The sequence below is a fragment of the Centroberyx affinis genome, unplaced genomic scaffold (assembly GCF_046629955.1).
Source record: "Centroberyx affinis isolate AG114_WGS23_722 - 3 ecotype Tasmania unplaced genomic scaffold, CSIRO-AGI_Caff_v1 ptg003533l_1, whole genome shotgun sequence".
Taxonomy (NCBI): Eukaryota; Metazoa; Chordata; class Actinopteri; order Beryciformes; family Berycidae; genus Centroberyx; species Centroberyx affinis.
The window spans coordinates 180,739-192,389 of record NW_027281476.1 but is presented as its reverse complement, the minus strand read 5'-3'; the positions used below and the strand labels follow the sequence as shown (position 1 = coordinate 192,389).

Here is an 11,651-nt window from a genome sequence, read left to right as displayed (position 1 = left end):
GGGGTCCTGGAGGACGCTCCAGCAAAACGAGGCTTATTTTACTTTTACTATAATTTAATTAGAGAATGTAGAAAATGACTATTCTAATAATAAGGCCATTCTAATGCTGAGGTTTCACATTCACCACTGTTATCTCTCCACATACACAGTTATACAGTTCAATAGGCCTACTAAATCCACAACAAAGATCGTCCCATACAGTGGTCCTAGAGCAAAATCTCCTCACATGGGGGTCTGTGGCATGATGTGATGTGTGTCTATTGGGGGTCCGTGACATGAAAATGTCTGAGAACCCCTGGTATATTTCATATGTAGCCTATCATATCATAGTATTATCGTAGTATCATAATACGAAGTGTCAAATTGATGCAAGTTAGCTCAGAACAGGTTTTTCTTGATTTGATTTTTATATTGCTGGTTGCCATATGATGATCACTGACTCAAGGTCATAGTTTGGCCATCTTTTATTTATCTCATTTTCATGTGTTACTGCCTGTAAATATCAGCTGAATTATTCATAATGAACAAATAAATAGTTTCAAGAGCTAGGTTACAATGAAAAATGCAGATAGTAACAAGTGCCACTTTAGGAACAGAATCTAGGACAGCATACTAAGTAAATAAGAATCAAATAAAGAAAACAATAAATAAACAATAAAATAAACTAACAAATTAGGAACCGAATAATCTCTATAATATATCTGTTGGTCTTCCAGAATATCTGCCTGCTTTCACTGTTAAGTCAGACAGACAGATGGACAAGTCTCCCACACGCCTGAAGACAAGGGTTAAGGCAGAGTAAGACAGGAGGTGTGTGTGTGTGTGTGTGTGTGTGAGAGAGAGAGCATGAGTGAGAGAGAGAGAGAGAGAGAGAGAGGATGAGTGAGAGAGAGAAAAAGACAGAAAAATTGTGAGAGAGTGAGAGAGGGGGGAGAAAGGATGAGAGAGAGAGAGAGAGAGAAAGTGTGTATGTGGGTGGGTGAAAGAATGAATGAGTCTGTGTGTGTGTGTGTGTGTGTGTGTGTGTGTGCGCACACGCGTGTGAGAGAGAGAGAGAGAGAAGTCAATCAGCATGACAGATGTACTGAGCCTTGAAGTACTGCTTCAGACAGAAATATAACGACTCTGTCTCGTACAACACACTTTCAAAGAGATTAAGTGAAAAGCATGACACAGAGATTCAATCAATTGCCAGAGAGAATCAATAAAAATGCTCTGCCGGCTTTTGAAACACCAGTATCTTTCATGTGTGGAGAGTGAGAGTGTGCGTGTGCATTTTCGGAAAACACCTGTCAGACGGGATATACTCTCAAAGGTGTGTTAAAGGAGTTAGTAGAGTGTGCGTGTGTGCAAAACTGTAGTTCATGTCGAGTGAGTTCAGAGGTGCGTATGAGTCTGTTCTGGTGAAGGATACAGGATGTTGCTGGGCAGGCTGTGGTGGAGGCTCTCGGCGAGGGGCGGAGGACCCACGGACTCCATCACGCTCCTCAACCTCCGTCTCTGCTCCTCCGTGGGTGGCGGCTGCAGGACGCCGCTCTGGAGCTGCGTGAACAAAAGAGGACAGGGAGAGTTTTTGTCTGCTTTTGTTTTCCGCGAAAGCTTCGGCAATCCCTCGAAGAACAAAAGAAAATGCACTCTGAGACCGTAAAGCTTAATGAACTGAGATGAACTGAATTAAGAAGGAGAGGAGAGGACAGAACAGGAGAAAGGAGAGGCATAAGGAGGAGAGGACAGGAGAGGAGAGAGAGAAAAGGATAGGTGAGAAGAGGACGACATGATGATACAGCACTAAAGTTGAGAAGCAGTGAGGACAGGGGGACGAGAAGAGAGCAGAGGGGGGAACAAACAGTGAACAGTGAAAGAAGAGGAGAGGTGAAAGGCTTTATTTGTCCCTGAGTGGCCGATTAAATTTTCCGAAAACCACAGAAAACACTTCTTTTTTTTTTTACATTACCACAACCAGACAGCCACTTAATAACCAGACAAGTTGACTGAGAGTCTTATTTACAGTAACAGCCTGGAGGAGTAGCGGGGAGACTCGTACAGTCACACCTGGGAGCTGCTGAGTGCTAGAAAAGAAAGCGAGAGAGCAACCACTTCTACTGCAAAAAGAAAACTATTTATTTCAGCTGTCACAAAGTCACATACACTAGATAAAAATGCGTACAAAGGCCACGGAACAGTAAATATAGCTGCACAATACATGTACACTTTAGGCAACAAGCAAAAGTGCATAAACTCTTCCTCAGACAGCAATGAGGAACTGAATATACTGTGGAGAATCCCCCCAATCAAGAGAAAAAACCTTTTGAAAACAGTTATACGGTTGCGGTGCTTTCCCAGACAAACACTAGCAATGAACAGTCCCAGTAGGGAAGCACACGCTGAGAACAAAGGTGTCTGTTCACATTAGTTCATGAGGAACTGCCCAGTACTGGCACAGCGTTTGCAACTGATCGGCTCCACTGGAGCAGTCTGAGGTTCAGTGCTTTCCTTAAAGTAACTTCAATCAGAGTACTTGAGGGAATGGAGCATGTTACTCATTCACCTTCCCCACTTTGATCTTTCCAACTAGTCTGAGGATTAGTCTGAACTGTGAACGGTGGCCACAAGCCACCTTCAACCTGCAGGGTCCCACTTCAGAAGAACACAAGATACTATATATACGTACATGTGTGTATGTACATATATATGTATATATATACTGTATATATAAGCTGAAATAAAAAACAATGAGTAGATGCAATGATCCTGTGTATATAAGGCAACATAACAATATTATCTCAATATTATCACTAGTAACAGCAGTACAATTGACTTTACAACAGCACCAAGATCTCTAACATAATCCTAATTATCATCATCATCATGTTCATCATCATAATCACCATCCTCTGCACCATGACCACCATTCTCTACACCATTGGAGCGAGCAAAATGTCCAAATCCTTCTGGTCTCTGAGTTTAAGAAGGAGAAGCCTGCAGGAGTAAAAGACTGTTTGTACCTTCTTGTTTTGACGGTGGCGTAGTTAGAGCTGACAGGCCAAACTACTCAGCATCAATATACATGCTGATCCACACCACCCTGGCAAGAGCAATTTTGATTTGACACCAAGATGACCGTACCAACAGACCAGAGAAAATAACAGCGACTCTATATATGCTTGGTAAAAACAAACAAAAGAATGATCCATCCACCTCAAACTTTAACTAGTTTCCTGAGAAAGAACAAGTCAGAGTTACACTCAAAAGTATTTGGCAACAGTTCCCATCACCTGGCCCTTGAGGATGGTATTTTGAGGGGTAGGTGGGTGAAGGAAGGCATGAAAAAAGTGAGTTCTAACGCTGTTCAGTAATTGAAAAGAGCACGGGAGGAAAGAGGGGTGAGTGAGATCAAGTGAGTGGGGTGGGAGCCATTGTAAGAGCTCAGAGAACAGGAGAGGGGAAGCAAAGGAGGAGGGAGAAAAGAAAAAGCTAGCGAGCGAGAGGTCAGACTTGAGGAAACTGGGGGCCAAGTATAAAAGTATAGAAGAGATAGAGAGAAATAGAGCGATAGGTGACAGACTTCCTCTAGTCTGGGGGACGTTATAAGAAGTCTGCAAGCAGCAGAAACCATGAAAACACAATCTCCTCTAAGACCAACTCTCATCTGACAGCATTCCAAAAATCGCTTTGAGATTGAACCAAAATATAGTTATAGTTATCGTTAAGGATTTTTTTTTTTTATAGTTATCATAGTGGGAACATAACCATTCTATTTACTTAGAATTTTTATGGTTATAGATTTCTTTATAGTTATCGTTCTAGATGTGAATGGGCCTTTACACTGGCCACTGAGTCACACATACACATAAACATGGAGACAAGAAGACAAGCACATGCATAGAGAGAGGCAGGGTGAGATAGCAAATACCCACAGGCTAAAGCTGCAAAAGCAAATGATGCATGTGTGCTCACAGCGTATACATACACACACATACACACACACACTCAGTTGACAGCTATGTCAGGACCCTTGGGGAGGCAGCAGGAAGGCAGGATGATACCAGATCACTCATGACAAATGAGCACAGAGAGAGCTTCCTCACAAACTGAGATTTCATTTCAGTCCAGTGGCAGATCGACAAAACGCATGAAACCTCTGAAGTTCAGCGTTAGTGTGTGTGTGTGTGTGTGTGACAGGTTTGAGCAGCAGAGATGACAGAAGGGAAACTCAGTACTGTCTTGAGACTGTTAAGAGAATTCTGTCTGTCACATTGAACCCTGCCTCCCAGTCCCCATAAACACACACACGCGTCCACACAGAGATGTGCACTCACACACTCAGATGCGCGCGCACACAGGCACATGCCCACACACACACACACACACAAAACAACTCCTAACCCCACCTCCCAAACCGGTACAGTGTGTGCCATCATTCTGTCACTCCTCTGATTCTGAGCCACTTTCAGAATACAAACTAAGGTTTTATGATGCTGTGAAGCAAACTGAGCTGGCCTTTACACATTTGTTGCAAAGTTAACTATAATACCAACAAGGAAGTAGTTAACCATCTTTCTAGCTATGTCACTTGTGTTGAAATCACCTTTTCAGACAGAAATGGTTGTATAAAATACCATATGGCCGTTGAGGTTCTTTACTGTGATTTGGCTAACAACTGGACATTGACTCAACAAGATGCTAAAATGACAATCCGCTATATTCATCAATTATATTATTGTATATATTATTATTATATACTCATTGTAATCATGACTATTAATCTCAATTGTTAGTCTCCATGATTGGGGAACAGAATTATTTTATCGCAATTCTGCATGTTATATTGGGAGCTACAATAGCTGAGGTTCAGGAGCAGCATCACAGCTCAACTCCACCTCTTCCTGTCATGTAGCGTTAGAAGCCTACCTGCCCTACATACCTGCTTGCTCTCGTTCTGCCGTGCCCCTCCCTCCCTCCCTCCTCCTTTGTTCTCTCCCTCTCCTCTCTCTCTCTCCTCTCTCTCTCTAGGTTCCCGTGGGGGAGACGTCATGCCTGGGAGCTGCGGCGGATCAAACACCTTCCCCAAGCCGCAATCACCACCGTTCAGACATCGCCGCTCTCTTTACCAACATCATTCGGTGTCATTAAACGTCCTAAAACTACATTCAGTTGATGGTGTGGAACTTGGCTCAACATCTTGCCTGTTTTTAACCCCAGTGGGTGTTTGAAATTAAATTGTTTCAATATCGTTGATTGACTAAAATCCAAATATATGATTGTGCACAAAGCGTGCAGCCCTACAGTGAAGCACACTCTCTCGGGGATTATTGCCAAATTATTTTGTGCTTCTCAAATCACACATAATTCAAAATGCTCATATCTGAAAACACCACTGACAAACTGTGAAGTCTGATTGTCAAACTTCTGCCAGACATGATATTATGTGAAGTATTATGCAGTCCCACACTGAGCCTACAATTGTTAATTGGGTTTTTTCTGCTGCAGTGCTGCTGTGCAAAACGCTGCTATTTTATTTGCATAAAGTACCATGGTCCTCAACTTCCCCTTCCTGGTTGTGCCTGCTGTCTTTGTTTCGCTGCCCTTGCTGTTCCCCACAGAAAATGAATAAAAATTTCAAAGTGATGTGAGCACGGCATCAGCCTGACTGATACTGAACTTTGAATGAACTTGATTTCTCTTTTTATTATTTTCATTCAGGAGTGCAGATATTCGTGGGTGACAGCATGTTGAAGGTATATTGGTGTATGAATCCATATGTTCTCAGTGTGTCCTATAGCATTCTATGTGTGTGTGTGTGTGTGTGTGTGTGCATGTTGTCCCAGTTGCTCTCTTCAAGTGCTGTAAGCCCCCGAGAGAGGGTGCATGTGTGTGTAGGGATGCACGTACACATACGCCTGTGTGCGTGCATGTCTACCCATGCACGGCGGATACTTTGGGGCAGATGTGTGTGTGTGTGTGTACGTGCACACCATGCAAAGCTGTACCTGTGTGAGGAGCAGCCTGAGGGCCTGTGCTGTCTCCTGGCCGAGCTCCTTCACCCCCCTCCTCTCCACCGCCTCCATCACCTGAAGCAGGTCAGGCTCCCACAGCACCGCCGTACTGCCCTGCCACAGGAGCTGGAGGACACACACATATAGATATACAGTATATTACACACACATATATACATACACAAAGGCACGCAATCATGCACACATGCAGATACACAAACATGCACACGTGTGTATGTACACAAGCATACATACATAAAGTAAGAGAGAGGAGAGGTTGAGATAAAGACAGAGACAGAAAGAAATATAAAGAAAAAAAGTGACAAAGAACATTTCTGGAGTTATAGTTCCAATAAATATATTTCTTCTGTAATGTCTCCCAAGTTTCTGTGTTGTATTGTACCACATTGAACTGTATCAACTATCATTACTCCTGTGATCCTCCTGAAGTCCTTCGATCACTTTTGTATTGTATTTATCACCTGCATTCAACTTTTAATCAATAATTGATTACTGCTCAGTACCATGGCCAATAAACTTTACTTGACTGGAGTCACCAGTGTGACGATGTGTTGCATGCGTACCAGTATGTGTGTGTTTAGATGCATATATGTATGAGTGTATATGCACATTCATGCTTGTGTGTGTGTGTGTGTGTGTGTGTGTGACATCTCACAAGTGTGATGAGTGTGAGAGTGGCGGGGTGCAGAAGGCAGCTCTCTCCTGAGTTCAGCAGGGAGTAGAGGAGCAGTCGAGTCCAGGGCTGACAAACCACATACTGGGCTGAACACACACACACACACACGCACGCACACACACACACACACAAAACACAGGCAGGGGGAGGAAGATGACAAGTTAGGGTGCCCAATTCAGCTCAATTCAATTCAATTTCACTCTTTTTTTACTTAACTGCGCAATGTGTGAACAACTCACAACGTTCACAGCAGCAAGTAAAAAACATTCTCAGCATACAGTGAAAAAACATGCATGTTAAGACAAACAAGACAGGGTGTTAGAGAGAGAAAGAGAGGGCGAGAGAGAGAAAGAGAGGGAGAGAGAATCTGACACTGATGTGCACACACACACACTCTCTCACATGCATGTACATACACATTCTTTCCTTCTCTCACACTCACATTCTCTTATTCCTCTCTCTCTCTCTCTCACACACACACACACACACACATTATATTTCCTTCGATCTCTTTCCCCCCTCACACACATTTCCTCTCTATCTCTCTCACATATACACATTTCCTTCTCTCTCACTCACACACACACTCACACACTCTCTCTCTCTCTCTCTCCGTCTTGTCTGTCTAGTACCTGTAGTGGGACTCTTCCTGTGCAGAAAGCTCAGCAGGGAGCCTAGACAGTTGACTGAGACTCTCAGCAGCAGCTCGTGCTTCTGAAGAGAAAAAAGGCACAAGGGTGAAAGATAAGAGAAAACTAGAATATACAGAAAAAAAAGAAATGGAGAAGAAGAAAAGAATGTCTTCCCTCCATGAAATGTCATATCTTTGTGAGCCATGTCAGCCATGGGAATGTGTATGGAAATGGACACAAACACAGACACTGACACACAGAAAACAGACATGGACAACACATACTGTACACCAACACATGCACGCACACACACATCAATGGACAGAGATAGGGCCAGAAACAAAGGGAGAACAAGGGAACACCAGGGAGAGCGACTGAGTGAGGGTTTAATAATGCATGTCTCTCCCACAGTGGCGGTCCTGGCAGTGAGCACTGAGTAGTGTCCAAAAATACTGAAGTAGGCCAGGCGGATATATAGAGGACCGTGGAGAGTTACACCCTAATACTGAGGCGGGGAGGAGAAGACAGGAGAGGAAAGGAGACGAGGGCAGAGGAAAGGAGATGAGAGAGTGAAGGAGGAGACATGGGTATAAGGGAGAGAGAGAGACAGGACAGATGAGATAAGGGCAAACGAGGAGAGGAAGATGAAAGGAGAGGAGAGGTTAAGATGAGAGGATGAGCGGAGGGGCAGTAAAGGGAGAAAGTGAGGAGAAGGTAAAGGAGGAAGAGCCCAAGGTGATAGGAGTGGAAAGGGGAGACGAGAGGACAGGAGGAGGAGAGCAGAGAGGAGACAAGCGAAGAGCATGAAGGATGAGGAAAAAACAAGGTTGAGTGGAATGAATGTGGTTGAGTGGAAGGGAAAGGAAGGGAGAAACAAGAGGAGAGAGGGAGAGTGGAGGCACCTTGAGAGTGGCATGTAATCTTGCTACCAAAACAAAGCACAGAGGGGGAGAAGAGTGCAAAAAAGATGACGGGAGAAAGGAAATGGGAGGAGAGGAGAGGAGAGGAGAGCCACTCAGGAGTTGCAGCATATAACCAAACCAGAGCATCAAGGGAGAAAGGAGAGCAAAAGAAAGGAGAGGAGGAACGAGGGGAATAGGGGAAGGGGACTGCTACTCATATCAGCTGCTGAGCAGCAGACTACAGAGCGTTGAACCGCAGAGCCAAAGCTCAGTTCAGCACTACAGTCCCTTACATAGAGGAAAATCCACTGGTATGGAACCAGTGGCTGCTATACTGCAGCAGAGGCTCGGACTAAGCAAAAAAAACACGCTGGAAGGATACAGAATTATCCCTGGTTTGTAGATTTTCATCCAGATTTTTTATTTTATTGTGTATTTGTAGATTGTCAACAAACAAAATATAAATATCTATTTTGCAAATATATGTGATAGCCTTTGATAGCCATAGTTGTTTTGGAATATGCTTTTAAATATTGTTATTTCAGTATGTCTAACTGGATGGTGGATGTACTTCAGATGAAATTGTTTGAAATTACAATGCACAGTATTGACTGACAGTGAAATTCTATGTGATTCCATTCTATGTGATGTGTTTCCATGTGATTACTACACCACAATGATTAGAATTAGGTTCACCTGGCAATCTACCTGTCCCCTGTAATTAAGGAACGTATTCCTTCATTTGTACACACTGATGAAGGCCGGATGGCCGAAAACGTTCTGTGACAGATGAACAATTAAATCAAGTGAATGATGAATGATATATTTCTGAGTGCGACCCTCTCTTCACAAAATGGTTATATGCATCTAGGATAACGCACCAGGTGGTCAGAGCGCAGTGGCATCCCCGCTAACAGAATTCGTTTTTTTGTTAGCCTGTCATGATGTGAGCTATGATGACAAACATTTGGTATTCACTCTCAACAGACTGCAAAAGGTTAGGACTTAATAACTTGCCAATGCTATACTGTAGCAGCATGTATCCAGATGAGCTGTGAGTATAGATATATTCAACAATTCCTTGTCTATCTAAATCAGAAAATGATATACTGCAATGGATGGTATACTGGTGTTGTACAGTACTGCACATTTGCACAATTTCAGACCTCAATGTGTGTAGGAACCTTGAAACTAGAGCAGAACCTCAGAAATCTGAACAGACAAGTTCAAATAATGTAGTAATAGGACAAGAACAAAGTGATTGATTGGCTGTCATTTAAATTGCAAAACTAAACTAGCAGCCTTCTCAAAGTACATGTGCACATATCAAATTTTAATCAGGCTCTCACAGTCTTGAATTTCAATTTCATAATTTCATTGATTCAGTACAAACCGTTTCATCCTGCCAACATCCATTCCTCGGGGTTTGAATAAAGGTTACTGTACAGTAATTTTGCACTAAGCTAACTTTGCACAGCTCATATTCTTCATCAGTGTGTCTCGTATCGCAATGTGCTCATAAAATCAGTGTGTTATATGTGAATGTCTTGCAAAACAAATGATTTGATCTTGTGTCTATTTAATGGACAATGAGTCTTGTGAATTGAGCTGCGCCTGAGCTGCATCTTATTGCCATTTACATTACGACCACACAGTAGTGGAGCTGCTCATAAGCCCTGCAAAGCCATGTGATTTATTGATTTATAATATCTCAGTCTCAGCCATATAGGAAAAAATGCACCCTTTAAGTACGACTGCTCTGACTTGGCCATTAACTGATGACAGTAAAGATATTGGGTAATATATTTGGTTGTGTGACAAAGCATTTTAGTGCTTCATAACTCTTTATATGGTGCCTCTGTGTGACGCTCAGGCGCTGCTTTGATCGTAAAATGTTACCATGTTGAGAGAATAATAAAGTCAAAGGCCTGTTTAAGTATCAACATATGTGAGTCATCCGGTGCACACTAGTCTGTAGATAGATTCTTTATAATCTCTTTAACAAAGAGTCTATCTACTGGATTGCTCACATATTTTGGGCCATACTGGTTCTTGCTCTGGCTGGCACCTGAGAGAAATAGCACTGCTGCACAGGAGCGCCACTTTAAGTATCTTATTATGAGTGCTGGTGGGAGATCAGCCTGCCTCTTTAATAATAAGCAACCAAAGTCATTACACCCGTCGAATGTTTCTAAGCTCATTTTGGAGACACCAGCGATGGTTTGGGATATGTGTGGCATTCTGTTATGCTAACTGTTAAATCTATTAAAATCTAATTTTCTGCATTTGCTTGGTTGTGAAAGGAAAGAGAGAGAGGGAAGGCATGCAAAGAAGATCATAGCTGGATTCAAATCCATTACAAAGTAAGCACATGGTTATGTATCCCTGCTTACCGAGCCACTGTGAATGACACTTACACGCCTTACTGTACAACGTTAACTTGTGTGCTGGAAAATGACAACACTAAAAAGATAATATGCAACCAAAGTGCATGTTGTGAAATGTGAACAAAAATCAATCACAGCTGGAGCTATAATTAGTAACCACCTAATTGTCACTTGATGAAAAACAATACATTTAGATAGCACTCCACTTCCATTACAACAGCAGAAATTAGGTTTTATCTGTTATTTCTGCCTTTCACAAACCAGGAAATGTGGGAAATGTGATATGAACACTTTGTACAGTTAGCATATGCAACACATCTCCCGTGATGGCGGGTGCCTCCAAAAACGTGTTCGCAAATGTGTAGGTTTTGATCACACCTCTATATTTTCGCTCCATCAGAAAGACTGAATCCCTCAACACATATACAGGCAACTAATTATAAGTCAATTTATATTATGATTTATGATATGATATGGTATGATATGATATGATATTTTAGTTTAAACAATAGAGAGCTAGCAAAGAAGTTTTGTGTTTTTATGTGCAGTATTTATTTAGATGGGGAATGCATGTGAACAGAGTCAGAAAGAGCTCGGGGCAAAAATGCCCTTTAAAGTTCATAAAATGCCTGTGAAATTAAAAATGAGGGGGCCAAAATGCCCCAATAATTAGGAGCACCCTTGCATTTCACCCTGTTCACATTTTATTCATTGAATGGTCAAATATTCACACGTGAATGTGACTGCTGTCCCCTGCGGGCCACCATAGGTGATTTGTGGGAGCCTATGACTGGGGGATTCTTTCCAGTGTATCCTGGGTGAGAAAAATGTACCATATTTTGATCAAAAAAGCAACCAAGTACGCAACCTGAAGTAGTAGAAAATGCGGCACCTCACAGCCAGCAGTAGAGAAAATGCTGACCCCACACAAACCACTCTGTCAACAAAAAATAAATATATCGTAACAATATCGTAAAACACTCACCTATCGGCCTGCCACCAGTTTCCAGCAGTGGGAAAAACATGTGGGACATGTA

General features: G+C 42.5%; 1 protein-coding gene across 1 annotated transcript in view; it reads right to left on the bottom strand.

The window, feature by feature from the left end:
* Positions 1-690: 690 nt before the first annotated feature.
* Positions 691-11,651, bottom strand: part of LOC139661497 (meiosis inhibitor protein 1) — a 56,335-nt gene continuing 45,374 nt past the window's right edge. Inside the window, exons 28-32 of the mRNA XM_071539949.1 lie at positions 7,326-7,407; positions 6,673-6,779; positions 5,991-6,122; positions 1,415-1,542; positions 691-775 (exon numbers count right to left, since the gene is read on the bottom strand). Of these exons, the coding sequence (XP_071396050.1) occupies positions 691-775; positions 1,415-1,542; positions 5,991-6,122; positions 6,673-6,779; positions 7,326-7,407 (534 nt within the window). The remainder of the gene's footprint in view (positions 776-1,414; positions 1,543-5,990; positions 6,123-6,672; positions 6,780-7,325; positions 7,408-11,651) is intronic.